The sequence below is a fragment of the Salminus brasiliensis genome, chromosome 10, assembly GCF_030463535.1.
Source record: "Salminus brasiliensis chromosome 10, fSalBra1.hap2, whole genome shotgun sequence".
Taxonomy (NCBI): domain Eukaryota; kingdom Metazoa; phylum Chordata; class Actinopteri; order Characiformes; family Bryconidae; genus Salminus; species Salminus brasiliensis.
The window spans coordinates 36,385,227-36,402,972 of NC_132887.1; the positions used below are offsets into that span (position 1 = coordinate 36,385,227).

The 17,746-nt window shown below is 43.5% G+C and overlaps 1 protein-coding gene across 5 annotated transcripts; it reads left to right on the forward strand.

Moving 5' to 3' along the window:
• Positions 1 to 974: 974 nt before the first annotated feature.
• pcgf5a (polycomb group ring finger 5a) lies at positions 975 to 17,449 on the forward strand. Of its 5 annotated transcripts, none has more exons than XM_072689961.1 (9): positions 975 to 1,160; positions 4,007 to 4,268; positions 5,883 to 5,979; positions 6,868 to 6,923; positions 7,068 to 7,127; positions 7,404 to 7,561; positions 8,841 to 8,939; positions 9,797 to 9,892; positions 13,669 to 17,449. In XM_072689961.1, exons 2-9 carry the CDS (start codon positions 4,157 to 4,159, stop codon positions 13,714 to 13,716), a joined length of 726 nt encoding a protein of 241 aa, XP_072546062.1. In that variant the 5' UTR covers positions 975 to 1,160; positions 4,007 to 4,156; the 3' UTR covers positions 13,717 to 17,449. The 5 variants fall into 5 exon arrangements, with proteins under 5 accessions (XP_072546062.1, XP_072546064.1, XP_072546065.1 ...); XM_072689963.1 differs by having other exon boundaries at positions 9,797 to 9,886; XM_072689964.1 differs by having other exon boundaries at positions 7,404 to 7,555.
• Positions 17,450 to 17,746: the final 297 nt, after the last annotated feature.

Genomic DNA, 17,746 nt, shown 5'->3' on the forward strand with positions numbered 1-17,746 from the left:
CCTTTTCACGCACTGAAGACTGAAAAGACCAGCAAACAAGCAGCAAAGGCCTGGCAAAGCATCTCAAAGGAGGTAAGTCAGCATTTGGTGATGTCCATGGGTTCCAGACAGTCATTGACGGGCAAGGATTTGCATCCAAGTGTAGAACTTATTACTCATCATTTTAACCTCTTACACGCCGCTGACCCACCGGTGGTTCCTGGCTGGTATAACGCAGGAACAGCTCAGCTAGTTTGCATTGCTTTGCATGTAGTTACTGATCAGTAATCCATAGGGAGTAATAACAGCACAGCAGCAAATGCAACATCTGCAAAACAGCTACTTTACAGGAAAGTCAGTGTAATAGATTGCATTGCTGTCAGTCCAGCATGAAAATTTGACACAATATGAATATTTTAATTATATTTAATATTTAAAATAAATAAATAAATAAAAACAGCATGTGTGACAATGACAGAACTGAAATGCCTGGTCATCCCTGGTTAAACTGAGGTGTTTTATTAATTTTCTAAGAACACAATCTTAACAAAAAACACACTAGTGCTCATTTAGTGCACAAATACACTTTATTTGCTTAATTATTTTAATGTCTCATTTAAAATGTTGAGGTTTCCAATATGTTACATTTAGCAAATAAATATAAATACTCTGCTCTGCCTGTGCGGTAAACTGCCATCATCAATTCCTTGCAGGATATTTCTTCACTTGTTTTTACCTCTATAATTAAAATATGTTATTAAAAAATATTTTTTATTTTTACAATTTTATAATAAAAAAAGCACTACGTCACCAGACTCCGTCTCGCTCTCTTTCTAAAGTATAACATAAAAAAGAAGGAGAAATGAAAACTCGCTTTCTGATTGGCTCTGAAGCTGCGCCGACGCGTGGCTAAACAAGCGCCGACGACCCCGCCCCGCCCCCGTGTGCTCTGGAGAGCCCCGCCCCCTCTTCCCCTCCTCGCGCGCGCCGCTTCAGCCTGCGCGCGCTGGTTCCGTGTTCTCGGCTAGTCCTGCCCCGCCGCGCGACGTTGTGTGTGTGTGTTTTTTCCCGCGAGGGCCACGCGCGATGATGTGACCCCCTCCTCTCGAGGTCTTCGCCCACCACCGCCAACGGGCGCGAGGAAGAGGAAGAGGGAGAGCGAGGCCACGGCGCGTGTTTGGGTAAGTGAACGCTAGTCGCTCCGTTAGCGGTACAGGGGACAGAGAGTGCGCGCACGCGCGCGCGAGAGTGAGTGAGTGAGTGTGTGTGTGGGCAAAGTTTTGGGGAGGGGGTGGGGGAGGTATCCGTCGTTACCGTAACCGGCGCGCGGCCTCGTTTTAACTGACGTTTCGTTTTGAAAACGTGCTGAAGAGAAGCGCCGACACTCACGCGACTCCAACTCAGCCATGTGTTGTGATTTTCGGGGCGATGACGTCACGCCGAGCATGACGCTGGTGCGCCCAGTGCTCCCAGTTCTCGATAACTAGCTAGCTGAGGGGCAGCGGCACACATGGCTCCCCCACGAGTTTACTGGTGGAGGTAATTAAACTGGGAGCTGTAGATGGACCCAGTGGAGTTAACTGGACTCTGCTTTAGGGGGTTATGCCCCTCGTGCGCTGCGTGGCGTAATGCGTAGCCTATTACATAAAGTAGCCAACCGCTATCTCTCTCTCTCTCTCTCTCTCTCTCTCGCGCGCGCTGTCTCTGCTGTCATGTTATGTTACGTCATTGGGACTGAGTGAGGAGGCTCGACGTGTTGTTTGTTTTACTTGTACAGCAGGCAAACACACACTCTCACCCCCCCCCCCCCCACACACACACACACCCACGTGGTGTTTTTGTGTAGATGGACCTGTTAAACTATGCATGCAGTGGTAATGTTGTGAAGGCCTCTGCATTGCAGGTGCTGTGTTTGAGTGATTCACTCCTGTCTGTGTTTACAGTGCTGTTCCCTATGGTTCGGTACTGTTCCCAACGGTCCTGTTCTGTGCTGTTCCCTACTGTTTGGTACTGTTTCCTAATGTTTCCTACTGTTCCCTGCTGTTCAGTACTGTTCCCTACTGTTCTGTGCTGTTCCCTACTGTTTCCTATTGTTCGGTACTGTTCCCAACGGTCCTGTTCTGTGCTGTTCCCTACTGTTCTGTGCTGTTCCCTACTGTTTGGTACTGTTTCCTACTGTTCCCTGCTGTTCGGTACTGTTCCCTACTGTTCTGTGCTGTTCGGTACTGTTCTGCGCTGTTCCCTGCTGTTCGCTACTGTTTCCTATTGTTCTGTGCTGTTCGGTACTGTTTCCTACTGTTTTGTTCTGTGCTGTTTCCTACTGTTCGGTACTGTTCCCTACTGTCCCCTACTGTTTGGTACTGTTCCCTACTGTTCCCTACTGTTCTGTACTGTTCCCTACTGTTCTGTACTGTTCCCTACTGTTCGCTACTGTTCCCTGTTGTTCTGTACTGTTCGCTACTGTTCCCTGTTGTTCTGTACTGTTCCCTACTGTTCCCTGCTGTTCGGTACTGTTCTGTGCTGTTCCCTACTGTTCCCTACTGTTTTGTTCGGTGCTGTTCCCTACTGTTTTGTTCTGTGCTGTTCGGTACTGTTCCCTACTGTTTGGTACTGTTTCCTACTGTTCGGTGCTGTTCCCTGCTGTTCGGTACTGTTCCCCACTGTGCCCTAATGTTCCTGTACCATACACAGCACATCATGTTCAGTGGTCTGGTTACTGTGCTGTTCACACTACACTACTTCTTGTCTTGGAATCAGGAACCTTTAATTCCTTACCTTTACATTTACGCCGTTTGAGGTGAGGGGCCCCTCGGCCGTTTCCCAGGCACATCCAACCCAGAGGAGACCCAGGACTTGCTGGAGGGGTTATATCTCCCGGCTAGACTTGGAACGCCTGGGGATACCCCAGATGATGAAGATGATGATGATGATGAATAACAGCAGTTGACTTTGGTTTAATTCCGTCGTTGTCGTGCAAAAAACAAGCATTTTAGAGCATTTCTATTGGTCCTCAGGAAATTCAGACACAACGCACATAACAACTGCCCAAGTCACATTATGTCACTTTACGACAAAATTGGACATTATGTTTATGCAGGTCGGCAAATTTAGAGTTAAAATTGAATGCATTTGAAAGTAGGCCTAAGCTACTGCTGTGGACACGCTGATTGTAAAGTAGCTAGCTATGCTGACCCAACATCCAACAGGCTATTTAGTGCTTTATAGAGAAAATAAGGTGAAGAGTGCATAGATTAGTACAGGGCTGTGGAGCTATAACTAAATGGGCAGTGAGTAGGTCTCCTCCAAGCATCTAGCAACATTAGCAGCAGCAGCAGCAGTATGAAAAGATGCTGGCTTAGTGTGACTCGATGGAAGCACATGCTAGCCGTCACTCTCCCAACACCCGTAGCATTGTGCGAGGGGGGGGGGGGGTGCTGGGGGGTTCTAACTAGTGGAAGTGGCGCAGTCATGAATATCAAATCTAACTGGAAGGCTGGAAACGCCCATCATTAATGCCCAGTTAGTGGCCTCAACACCCCACAAGTGTCCTAATGACCCATTTGTCGCCTCCTGATGTGAACCCATGGTTAGATGCTTGCACAGCACTGTGAGAATTAGGTACTTGATAATGTTTCACTGGGTGTGTGTATGTGTGTGTGGGTGGGGGAGAAAAAGATGGACCTGTTTTGTGCACAATATCTGGAAGGTGTTCAGCAACCACACATTAACTCACTCCAGAGTGAACTTCACGATGAACCTCTTGAACTGACACACCCTCAGGTTTCCCCCTCGTTTTCCCTTGACGGGGACTTTCCGAGCAAATTCTCATTTACAACCCAGAGCAGAAAAGGCCCCGCTGGGGAAAAAAAAAAAAATACACGTATGTCCGGCACAGTGATTTGAAGAACCATTGAGTGAAGCATCAAATAGGCCCTGACATCTGAGGAGTGGTGCTAGCAGGGCAATAGCAGTTATTGTCTTGGAGCCTGCTGAGGACTTACCTCACTGACTGTTATTTGTTCTTCAGGGAATTGCGGTTAGAGAGAGCGGGAGGATGTCTTTCTACTGGGCCTCCAGCGGCCTCCAAGCGGAGGCGAGGGCAGTTTCACCACGGCAGCGGCAACATGCTGAGGGGCCCTAGGTTCTGACCCCTGACGTCTGTGACCTTCTAGCGAAGATGGCGACCCAGAGGAGGCACCTGGTCAGGGACTTTAACCGGTACATCACCTGCTCCATGTGCCGTGGCTACCTGATCAAGCCCACCGCCGTCACGGAATGCCTGCACACGTGTAAGTGACCCTCGGTCTTCTTTTTTTTTTTCCCTCAACACTGTAGATGTAAGCAAATTTGCCCTGATCCTGGACTACCCTCTACACCAGGAGTGGGGAGCTCCGGTCCTGGAGGGTTTTGTGGTGCTTTTCCTGCTCAAGCACACTTTAGTCAACTCACTCTTGAACCTTTTAAACCTTGGGTTTATTATCCCGTCATTAATCCCAGCGCCGAAACTACTGTGAATTACTATGAACATCATATTTTGTGGAGTTGTGGGGTCTATGAAACTAATGTTTGTTATGAGGGTGAAGCACCGAAGTATGGTCCTATGTACAGGGTTTAAGGAGTTCATTGCCAGGTTAACTTTGTGTGTTCAAACAGGGAAAGCTTGGTTCCCCACCCTAAACTACAGCTTTTCAGTGCTGCCCTGCAGTAACGCACCCACTTCAACAGAAGAAGGGCTTCTATATTAACTAAGCCCAAGTTCTCAAAAGCATCAAGCACTGCCAAGATCAACCCTGTCCAGGAAGTGTGTTAGATCAGGTGTGTTCAGGACCAAGGCTTACCCCATCTAGTTCTGACCCTGTCTGGTATTCCCAATCCCTTCCTGGAATGTTAAAATGAGTGGAAAGTAGTGGCTTGATTCAAATGGGCAACGTTAAATAACTGTACACTCACATGGGAGAAATATTCCAAATCACAGAGGCTATAGTGTTTGTAACTAGAGCTCCTGTCCTGCGTGAAGTGAAACTATAATAGGGCTATTTTCATTACACATTCATGAGGATCTATTTGAAGTGACTGTACCGCTGCTTTGGTGAGTATTTCCTCTGTAGCTTGTGTCTGGCCTATTTTCCATTCATTTCTTTCACCTCCTCTCAGCATTTCTTCATTTCTACACCCTCGCAGCGTCTTCTGATTGTGGCTGAACGGTGCTGTCATTCAGACAGAGCGGTGGCAGCACTGTGGAGGTGTGGTTAAAAAAAAAAAACATCTAGGCGATCAGCCCAGACTTCTTTGGTGTCTTAAGTCTGCTTGTTTAATTTTGCGCTGAAGGGGCAGCCCAGCTCTAAAGACCCAAAACTGAGGAAATGCTAATGCCAGCCTTTTCTATGTACAGCCGTTTCTTCCCCGCTGACCTAGGGGTGTGCGATATTGACCAAAAAAAAAAAAAAATCTCAATGCCCAGGTCATCCTGCTTACTTAAACTGCTTCCAGGTGACCGCTACTACCATTCTAGCTATGCACAGTGTATCTCTATCAATGCTTGCACAGTGTTTAACTGTTTACGCTGTATATGCTTGTGTTTAGCTTTTTACTTGTGCAAAAGTAAAGCTAACGTCCGAATTCTCTTGGGTGATCAGCTACGTTTAAATCAAAGGGATAATTGTATAATCATCATTTATTCATGTTCAGGTGAATCTGGAGAAGAACCTTGCCTCACCAGTACCGAAGAGATTGCCTAAATGCTTGTTAAGCGTTGTTTTGTCATGTGGGCTAATTAACCTGTACCCAGTGTTAAAGAGCTTTACTGAAGATTGCAGGGTAATTGGTATAGTTAAAAACTGAGCATTTCTCAAATTCTCTCTCTCTCTCTCTCTCTCTCTCTCTCTCTCTCTCTCTCTCTCTAGTCTGTAAGAGCTGTATTGTCCAGCACTTTGAGGAGAGTAACGAGTGTCCCGAATGCGGCATTCAGGTCCATGAAACCAACCCTCTAGAAATGCTGAGGTGAGACACACTCATTAATAGGGCCCACCAAATACACCACCCATTTCCCAATGTTGCCAATGCATGATTCATTTGGCTCTTTTCTATCACTGTTAAACCTGATGGATAAAATAACAAACACAAGCGTGAGAATGCAAAACTATAACACACAATGAAATACTGATAGATCTTGAGGCTGTTAGGGTTAGGCAATTTATGGTATAAATATTATATCATGATATTAAAAGACATTTTCACAATACACAAGATTTAGCGCAATATTCTGAGATGCAGACAAGGTTATAAACTACTATCCAAATACATAATACAAGTATAATACAAATCACATACTTGGTGCTCCATCCAGTTAAACAGGGCCAATTACGCTCTTTGTAATGAAATGTGATCGGTCACTTGGTCAGTGTTCTTCAGCCACTGGTGATGTCCACAAAATGCTCAGAATAAAAGAATACTGGCTGCTGTTATTATTGGTTATTAGGTTATCGTTATCGGTCACAAAATTTTCAGTGAGGTCTTAATAGGGCTGCACAGTGTGTCATTATAGTGTTGGCATGTGCAGTAGTCTCTAGATGCCAAGGTAAATTGACCCTGTCCTCATTTTTGTACCAGAGGTGGATGATTTTTGCCCAGTGCCAATCCATTTATCTTAATATTCAATGCACAAAATGCCATTATTCATATTGTGATGTGTATTGTGATGTGATATATATATATATATATATATATATATATATATATATATATATATATATATATATATATATATATATATATATATACCACCCCTCCAGTGTTGTGCAGCCCTAGGCCTTAATGCATATGTTCGCTTTCAGCCATTGGTCTCATTCTCTAAGGTCATCATTTCAACTGTTGCTGTTCTCTGCTTAGGTTGGATAAGACCCTGGAGGAAATCATCTTTAAGCTAGTGCCTGGTCTTCGCGAGAGTGAGTTATCAGTGCACTCCATGGATTTTATGCTGTGTATTAAAAATAAGGTGTATTATATTATGTAACTCAGTTTTCTCACAGCTCGGTAAATATGGTGTGGATGATGTTTTTTTTTTGTTCACCAACATTATTACTGACTAGAGGAGGAACAGCAAGAAATGGATTTCTGGAGGAAGAATAAATCCAAAGCGAATGGGGAAGGTGAGAGACACACGGTTGTGTAATTCTCAAACATGTCTGCTTATACTTATACACTGTCCATACGCCCATATGTCATTAAAGTGTGTGTACAGTCATGTTCTAATCACATGCAGCTGGTGTGCTCCTGGTTCTAATTTTAGGCATTAGAAGTATTAATAAATGTGTAATGGGGGGAGTTGATTCATCAAATGCCCAGGTTCTTAAACTTATTAACAAAGAGAAAGGTTTTCATGGGGTGTCCTCGTTTATTCACATGACCGTACATCCGATACACAGACGGCCCCAGGCCAAAGAAGACTCGGATCAGTGAAGAAGATGATGAGAAAGACGACGAGAAGGGTGGTGATTACCACAGGAGTGACCCCCAGATCGCCATATGCCTAGACTGCCTGCGAAACAACAGCCAGTCAGGGGAGAGCATGGTAAAGGTGTGTGTAAGTATGAGTATATATTATATTTTTTTCCCTGTATATAGAACTATAAGTTGGTATTTAAATTAAAGGTGAAACAAGACCACTTATTCTTTACTAATACTAATTTTTTTTTTTTTTCAATTTAAGTATTTGTTAATCGGAAAACATTAGGAAAACATACAAACCCAGACCCACAACTTGAGCTATTTTTTTATATTTGACGCACAGATAAAGGTCCCATAGAATGCCTTTATTTAGTACTTTTAGTTCTTTCATATCGTATAAATATTAAGTATATTTGCGTTCAGAATCGCTCCCTATTACAGAAATAGTGCACACTATGTGTTCACTATATTCACTATCGAACGCCCATAATTCATCACAAAGTGTAGTGTACAGGCGATGTACGCAAGAATTTCTGATGTTTCCCATAATGCAGTGCAGTGGTGTCTTACTACCGTTGAAGAAGAAGCTATTGCATCGTGTCCTAGGAAAGTCTGCTCGCTTGGCTACCATCTTTGCAACACTAGTATTTTTTTTAGTAGCACATGACCAAGCTCTGATCGCTATGAATGAGGAGAGAATACTGCGCTGACCAGAATCCTGGAAATTAACCAGAAAAAAAAACATTACAATGTCAGCCAATAAAAAAACACTTCAGGATTCAGTTTTAATCATTTATACACTGAACTCTAAATGTAAAACATCCGGACTACAGCATGTACCCGTCACCAGTTCACACGGCCGTCATGTTTGATTTGTTTATGCCGCAGATTATGAATGCCTCACACAATGAAACATTAAACAACCACATTGACCATTTGTGATGGACACAGATGGAATGTGGCTTCCGCATTTATCCCATCTGTGCAGAGAACACACACACACACACACACACACACACACACACCAGTGAGAGACACACAGTGGACAGGGAGCACATGTGCCCGGAGCAGTGGGCAGCCATTGCTGTGGCGCCCAGGGAGCAGAGAGGGTGAAGGGCCTTGCTCAAGGTCAGCTTTCCGAGTCCGGGTATCAAACCCATAACCCTTTCATCAATAGCCTGGAGCTCTAACCGCTGAGCCACCACTGCCCCATCAATGGGTGAACTATTCAGAACACAGCTTGTGACTTTGGTTCGGGCGAAAATTGTCTAGATGCAGTCTTTTTTTATTTACCACCCTGTTTAATATACTGTGTGTCTGTATGTATATATAATATTATATATATTTTATAAAGGTGGATATTTAGAACTAAAGTCGCATCACCAGTCTGTGTGTGATTTACTCATTTTCTACAGGGTCTGATGAAGAAGTTCATCCGTTGCTCCACCCGCGTCACCGTGGGCACCATTAAGAAGTTTCTCTGTGTTAAGCTGAAGTTGCCAAGTTCTTATGAGGCAAGAAAAGAGTTCATTTATCTTTCGTTCACTAATGCTTGGATTTGTTAGAAATACTGCATTAAAGCCTTTATATAAAATGTATATTTATTAATATATAAAAATTATTATTATTATTTGGGAAGACCTTATTCTAAAGAACGCAAAAGGGGCTTCATTAGGGCTCTTTGTTCAGTAAAGCCTAAACTATTCTAAGTGATTTATTTACTGTGTATTCATCTTTATTCAGTAACAGTACTGTCTCACTAGATACTTGAAGGTTTGTTCTCATGGTTGACTGCATTATTAGTAGTAATAATACACAATAAACGCTTTAAGACCCCTGTTATGCAAATTATTTAGTCCTGTTTAGTCTGTTGAGTTTTCTTCTGTAGTTTTTTTTTTCTCTGCAGCTTCGTCTCTGGCTTTTGAGCTTACCTGTAGCTTTGCAGGGATTTTTATGTAACATTTGAGGGTTTTTCAGTAGCTCTTGCGTAGGTTTACCTGTCGCTCTTGAGTTTGTCTGTGGCTTTTGAGGTTACTTGTGGTTTTGTGGTTGTGATTTGTTTTTTTCGGTAGCTTTTGAGTTTACTGTAGATTTAGAACATATGTACCATAGCTAACTGTACAGTGGTGTGTGTTTGTTTTCAGCTAGATGTTCTATGTAATGTGGAATTCATGAGGAAGGACTTTTTAATTAACCTGTCACGTTTGAGTTTTGCTCTAGTTTTTGAGTTTTTACCTGTGGCTTTTGAGGTTACTTGTGGTTTTTAGAGGGTTTTTTTTCCCCCAATAGCTTTTGAGTTACCTGTAGATTAAGAGCATATGTACCTTAAGTTGTCTATACACTGTCTGTGTGTGTGTGTGTTTGTTTTCAGCTGGATGTTCTATGTAATGGGGAAATCATGGGGAAGGACCACACCCTGGAATTCATCTACCGAACCCGCTGGCGACTGCAGGGAGACAGTGTGAGTGTATGTGTTAGACCCTTTGGTCTGCTTAAGTGTACAATATGCCACCTCAGCAACTAGGGCCATTTTTCTTCAGTCAGTGTCTGGAGCGAGCATAGTTAGTTTGGGTGTGTGTATTTTTGTTGCGGTTGCTAAAGCAAAAAGGGCAAAAAGAGAGTGTGTGTGTGTGTGTGTGTGTGTAATGCAATGTAAAATGTACAAACCTCTGTCCAGGGAAGAGCATGAGAAGAGCAAGAGATTAATTAGTACAAAATGATGAATCTGATCTGTACCCTGACTGATCGGGTACAGAAAACTGCTTCTCACCTTGAACACAAGACAAGTGTGTGTGTGTGAGACAGGGTTGTGAAGAGTGTGAACAGCTGTCGTTGTGAGTGCGAGTGGCAGTAGCAGAAGCTGCACACAACTACTGACAGCTCTGACTCACACATCTCCAGTTACACGCATTCTCTCACACACAGACACACACACACACACACACACTCCACACTAGACGTACGTAAGCGGTGAGAAGCCGAGAGAGGGCTAAGAGTGCAACAGAGCACTGTCAGTCAAAAAGAATTGTGAGGATGTAAGTGCAGTGTAGCAATTTTTGTGAAATCTTGCACTTGAACTCTGGCATGGCAACAATCTAGACGACTGGTTGATGGTGTCCTGCGACTAGAACTGATAAGATCTGATAAGTGTTAAAAGGTTTAGATTCTTTCTGCGTGGTCAATTGTGGTAGGGATGTCACAATACCCGAAATTGCGTAGTCGATACCGATACAACTGAAATTCATCTATTCTCATTACCGGTTTCGATACCATGACAAAAGAATACACCAGTTAAATAAATGTATTTCAACATGAACACATCCACATTATTATTTAACACAAAACATTCACCACAGATCACTTTTATGGTGGTGTAGCATTTCTGCTGCAGTGCCCAGCTGCCAGAAATATGAAGGAAAAAAATATGCAAACAGCCTAGATATAATAAATAACAAGACCAATTATTAATATTACAAAAACAGTGGCATGTAGCCTTTAGATATTTAAAACAAGCAATACTGTGTTCTGAAACTCTCTCAACCTGTTATGTGACCTGGTTCCTAATATCAACTCCTGCACTGGCTTATAACCTTGAAGTGTGATCTAGTGATCATTATACGTCAATAACAGCTTCCGAACCAAACTCCGAACCGAACTGAACCACGCAGTTAGTAGGTAATCAGAGGGGTCAGATGACCGGAGCTTGGCGCTTCTAGGTATATATAGGTTAGACTGGTGCAGAGCGTCTAGTCCTAAGAAAACCACAGAGGTTGCTGCACACACAGCATGCTAATATCACTGGTTATGAGCCATTGCAAGCTTAAAGTTAACCTTTACAAGCTAATGCCTGCCTTATGAACGCAGTTCACCAGCAGTTCAGCCAAACTCCCTCACCTTGAGTCTTGTGTGCAGATGTGGATGTCTGTTTTTGAGGTGCTTAGATGAGTTTGAGGTGTTTCCTTCTTTCCTTCCATTCTGAATCATCCAGCTCAACTTCAGACACCACTTCACGTATTGTTGTTATGGTTACCTTCCATCCTCTTCTTCCCCCCTACACATATAGGCTTATTTCGCTGCCCCGTCAGATCCGAACCATATAAAATAAGTAGTGTCACTTTTTTTTAGTACTGGTGTCGACGACCCCAGTTATGGTGCTGCCGTCTCCATAAAGAGCTCAAAGTCAAATGTAGCGCCCAAGTGATATGTGGAAACACACCTAGGGGTTGACAAGCATGAACTCTGAAACTCTGAAACAGAGCAATGGCACTACAAATGGAATACAGCAGTCAGGGCTGGAAGATAAATTAGAGATGTATTGAATAAACAGATACTGAATAAACAGGTGAGGTAGGTCTTTAAAGAATAGTTTCCATGCATGACTTTCCCAGCGAGGTCTAGATCCCACTCACCTTGGATTCAATCCCAGTGCCGTCTGAGTTGTTGCGAGCTCAACGAGCGGGTGGGGAATCTGTGATAAACTGCAGACTCTGTGCTCCAGCATCTGTGCATTTCGAGGCAGAGCAGAGCAGTTATTTCTTTCAGGAGTTAATCATCATCATCATTATCATTATCATCGAAATGACAGTGAAATTCTGTCACTTTTAATAATACAATTCTGGAGCTACTGTCGTGAAGATGGACAAGGTTGACCAAACAACAAACAATTAGAGCTCACCCATTTTTTGTGAACGTGCAAATATTGGGTCGATTCCCTGCTAAAAAATCCAGTTCAAGACCAGCTTCAGGTGGTCTAAGCTGGCCACGGTGGTTAAAAAAGGTGGTCATCTTGGCTAAACCATACTATATTCTGGTAAGCTTGCTGGGTAACCAGCTCCGGACCAGCACAGTGTATGTTGCATTTGATTTTGGCCATGCTGGGAAACCAGCATGGTCTAGGTTGGACATACTGGTTCAAAATCAGACAAAAACCTAGTTTTAGACCAGCAAGGGTAAGCTTTATCGGCTTGACCAGCTTAAGCTGGCCATGCTGGGAGTGTTTTTTTTTTCCCCCAGCAAGGTTGACAACACCACTCTTACTTGGCCCTGTATCATCGCGTTATATGGTTGGGGTCGGACATTTACGCTCATCCTTGACATGAATATCATTGCAGTTCTGTGATTTTTTTTTTTTTTGCAGCAGCAGCAGAACGGCCCTATGAGGTCTGTCCAAGCATGTTGTAAATATGCTAGTAAATGTATTTAATAAAATATTAAAATATAATTAATACATAGAATTGTTTAATATGAAATATAATATATATAATTATGAAAATGTTAGAATGCGTTCATTAAATGCTTGAAATGAAACATTGAAAAAAGAAACAAATAATATAGTATATTTTTATAAATGCATTGCTAAGTATACTAGTTCAAATGTATTTTTTTTAATAATAGTAATATAATTATGAAAGTGTAATTTGTTCATATTTAGTTTACTTGAATACTGGACATGTCTTTCCCCATTCACTCACTATCATTGTGCAGTTATTCCCCCCCCAGGCCACATTCCCAGATATGTTCACCTGCCTGGCCTTAATGTCAAAGGCTGTAAGGGCAAGTTACCACTTTCTCAGATGCTGAGGGTGGCTTCATGTTTGCCGAATTCTGCAGTGACCGTTCCTGCACGAATGCAGAATTATGCCATTTGTCAGTCCTGTGCTTTGTAGGTGTCACTACATGGTCAATCAATTCATTAACCTGCCGAGCCCCGTCGTCCCGTCAGTCCATCTGCCTGGTGCCGGGATGGACAGGAGATCCGTTACCCCACTGTCCATGCGCACCCAGTCATACCGGCACAGGCTAGTACGCTACTAAATGCCGTGAGGTGGAGAGGGATGGGAGAGACGACGAAGCACACGGGCAGCCGTTCCCCCTCTCATGGCTGGAGCTTGTATCTATAAATGGGCTCATCAGAACCTCCACTTCCAGATATCAGAACTTCAGTAAACCCTCAGAAAAGATCTGTGAAATCACAACCGCAGTTCAAAGTAAAAAGCTAAAAACCGCAACTTCTCAGGGCTAATGTAAACGAATTTGGTCAGTCACATACATTCATTAGAATATTAAGGCCATGCCCGGACTGTTCTCGGAGAGACGTGAGGAGTGTTTGATCATATTTCTACCTACACCCAAATTCACTGAACACCACCACCATATCAGAATGTGCTCCCTAAGGGCTTTAAGTGTTATTTTCAGCAAGTGATAAAACATGCTCATCAGTATCAATGTCCTCTTCCTCCTCAGACGTATCCCATGGTTCTGGAGTACAGGCCTCGCATCGACTTCGGCTAAACACTTCGGAAGCACTTAGCCATCCAGGGACACTCTTTGGTCCTGACCGAACCTGTGTGGCGGACAGACGAAGGAAAGGAAAACGGCTGCGTAAAATGAATGGATGTGCCTCCTCAGAAATATCAGCAACCCAACTCGACCAACCTTTCCCCGGTTCGTCCCTCGCTTGTTTTTGAGTGACGGGCTCGGCTCCGCCCCATTGCAGTGACGTGTGCGGGTTTCTACTCCTGTAAGACTTCCGTTGCTTGCTGTCTCCATGACGATGCATCCGGGTGAGGTGGCCTGTTGGGGGGTTGCTGCCGAGGACAAACAGGGTTGCAATGGACAGGAAAAAAAGCACTTAAAAAAAAAAAAAATATATATATATATATACATATATATAAAATAATAATAATAATAATAATAATAAATGCACTTCAGCCGCGCGAATGGAAAGGCGACTGCGGTTTTGTCTCGCAGGGTCGCACACCTGTGTGAAACTTTTAGCCTAGGTTGTGCCGAAGAAGTGATGAGCTCACCAGTATTAGGAGGTATTTGTACTGGCATGAAGCATCGTATCAGTCAGGAGAATTTGGTGAAGGTCTCAGATTTGGGACGCACCCCTGCTGCCTTTTTCCATTTTTTTTTTTCTCCGTTCCTCCCTGCTCTTTCCCTCTGTCTTTTTCTCTGTCTTACGCACACCCCGCTCACACTCATCTTTGTTTTCTCTCATTCTTTGTGCGATTCCTGTAATGGTGTTTTTGGCAGCCGCCTGAGATATTAATGGATCTTATTCAGATGGGTTTGAATAGAAGGCGCGCAGAATTACATCCCAATCTTATCCAGCTGAAAAGAAGTCCCAGAACAACGGCAAAAGGTCAGCGTCTACAAATGGCCTAACTCTTTTAGTGACGAACCTTTCAGTCAAGGCATGCGTTAGACCATACATTCCCGAGCACTTTAATAGCAACGCCTGGTCACCTCCTCATTAAGGTGGTGTTTTTTTTTAATCTACCTACTGTTGGCGGCCACGTTTTCAAACCCAAACCACAGCAGTGAAAAGCCAAATCCCTGAATCGTAGATCCAGTTCTGTCCGCCAAGAACAGAAAGCTGAGGCTGCAAAGTGGTGGGGTCAGTTTGCCAATCCATGGACCCAACCTGCCTTGTGTCAACAGTCCAGGCTGGTGGTGGAAGTGGTGGTGTGATGGTGATGGCCACAGCCTACTTGAGTATTGTTGCTGACCATGTGCATCCCTTCCTGACCATTATCCATCGTCTTAACAGCTACTTCCAGCATGACAATGCACCAAGCTGAAGTCTGGTTTCATGCACATCACAGTTCATGGGCTTGTGGTTCTTCAGTAGGAGACATGGCCAGCAGTTTTAAGAGCACTGCAATAAAACCCAGCCCAGTTTTATTGTAGTGTTATATTATATTATTCATTGAGCGTATATTAGTGCTGTCATACTTTCGGCCTCTTTTCCACTGCAGGACTGAATGGTTTTGAGTTTGGAGGATTTTGTGAGCCTAGCTTTCTCAGCATGGTTAGCTAGGGAGGGTGTAATGATGTAGGGACTCCCTGGCCCCATACTTGCATCACATTTGTGCCACAAGATCCAGGATCTTTGCATGTCCAGTACAGAAAATGCTAAATGACGCATGCAGAATACACAACGCTAACAGATGAATTATGGCTTCAGTAAGTTATCTAGCATTAGCCTTGTAGCAAGACTAAAGAGCGAAACTGTCGCATAAATTGATCTTTAATCTGATTTAGCAACCGTAACTGGTAACGGGTCTGCGCCGGCGCGGCCTTAGTAACCGCTTGATCCTGCAATGGAAAAGAGGCCTTGGTCATTCCTAACCACATCATAACAGTATTTTAAAAATATGTTTTTCGCTTTATTTGGAGGGCATCCCTCATTTAAAAGGCAGTACTTCTATGAGCATTTATGAACTGCTTATGTGAGTATTCGCTGTATACATGGCCTTCCATTGCTTCTGCAGTCAATCTCCACATCTTATCATAAGGCCTAATTCAGATCACACTGAAAGAACTGCCAAAATCAGCCTGAGGATTGTTTTTCCAAGAAGTTACTGGCATAATCTGTCCAATAATCATAAATTATGAGCTGTTAAAATGATCTGCTTTGCTTATTATTGCTTTAACGCAAAACTTTGCATCTCCAAAAGGAATGAGCACTTGTTTTTTCCAAACTCAAGAGTATTAAAAAAATAATAATAATAAAAAAATGTAATTGACGCGACTGTTAGCAACAACAAAGCTTATGAGGTCAGGATGTTGGATGATCTCCCCAACTCTGCTCCACAGCTCAATGCTGGGGGGCTTTACAACCCTCTAGCCCACACCTGCCATTAGACATGGTGCCAGTAGGTTTGTGTTTAGCTGATCAAGGGTACATCTGCAGATCTGCATCATGTGCTTTTAATGAATTACGTTCCCTTGCTGCCGCATTAGATCATCGCATCTTATCGTAAGACCTAGTTTAGATCTCACCGAAAGAACGGCCAACGTTAGTTTGAGGAGCGCTCCCAAAAATTGCTCAATGCTCAGTTTCATTAGACTGAGTGCTCTGAGACTTGGATTAATGCCAGTCCTTTCTCACAGCCTGTTAACCCTCAGTATGCTGGTCCTCCCTGTTCCTACAGGTTTTCCTCCCCTTTGATAAAAGAAAGGCAGTGTTGTCCATGAGCTCCAGATCAGTGTTGGCTCCATAAGAGAGGGAGATCGCGACTGGTGGTGCCAAAGCAATTCGTGGTCAGAGAGGATGGCCCTCCCTCTCCCCCATCACTCGGTGAGATGCTAGAAAGAACAGAAATGGCAGTTGGCGTTCTCCTCCATGTGCGTCAAGCTGCCCAGTGATGGTGCTCTGGTGGAGACTCACTTGTCTGAGAAAGCATGTGCTAGCCTTTACTGTTCGAAGTCCCAGCATGTGGGTGGAAATGATTGGAAATGACAAAATTGGGGGAATTTGGTCAGTTTATTATAATATGGCCAATTTATTAATCGTCTGACTCCAAGTGATCACCCTGGGTCAGTTGTTGCCTTTCATTTTCTACATATAGTAACTTTGGGTGTGTTTACTTTTCAGCTTATGGTCCAGGACTAAAAGGCAACAATGTATGGTCCGGATCAAGGGTACACACCCTTTTATTCTACCATATGAGCCCAGCTTGACACACCACACACACTGCCCATGTAGATGTTGCCCTTTTCCGCCAATAGTTGTTCTGTTTGGGGAATCAGTTACAGGAACTGCATTGAAATGTGCCAGAACCTGCAGCAGTCTCCAGCAGAATCCCCATATCATCAGCCAGCATCTCATTTCACCTCCATTGCAGTAGGATTAGGTTTGATCTGTCGGTGGAAGGGATGAACGTTTACCAGCGGCTTTGGATCAGTGGTCTGTAGGCCCAGTAGAGAACACGTGCAACGTGACTCTAGAAGTGTCTTTGAGCTCCGATGAAGAAGATGATGTATTTTTGTAACTCGACGAAGCACTTGTGTACATTTGAATCTATAACCTGAAACTTTGATGTTGTTTTTTTTTCATAATCAAGAGATGCTGCTTAGAGTTATTTATTATTCTATTTTTAAATGTAAATGGGCTAGTCTGAGATGCATCCCGCTCCCCCGTAGACAGTAAAACTGTACATGAGAGGCGTTCTAACGCTGTTCGTGACATGCTATAATTACTATTTAATTATCATGAATATTAAAACATGAAAATCTTGCCTCAGCTTGTCTTCGGTTTCCTTTTCTTCTAGCAAGTATGTGTTACTTCCTCCTGATTAAGTGCTTGCCTGGGGACATGCATGCTACTCTTTATTTATTTATTTATTTATTTATTTATTTATTTATTTATTTATGATAGAACTGCTGTACGCCGTTCAGCCATAACACTAGCACCAACTGCCTAATAGGTCCCCCTTGCGCTACTCACATGACCTCTGATGTCGCCCTGGGGTGTCTGGCACCAAGACAGTGTTAGCAGCAGATCCTTTAAGTTCTGTAAGTTGTGGGCCTG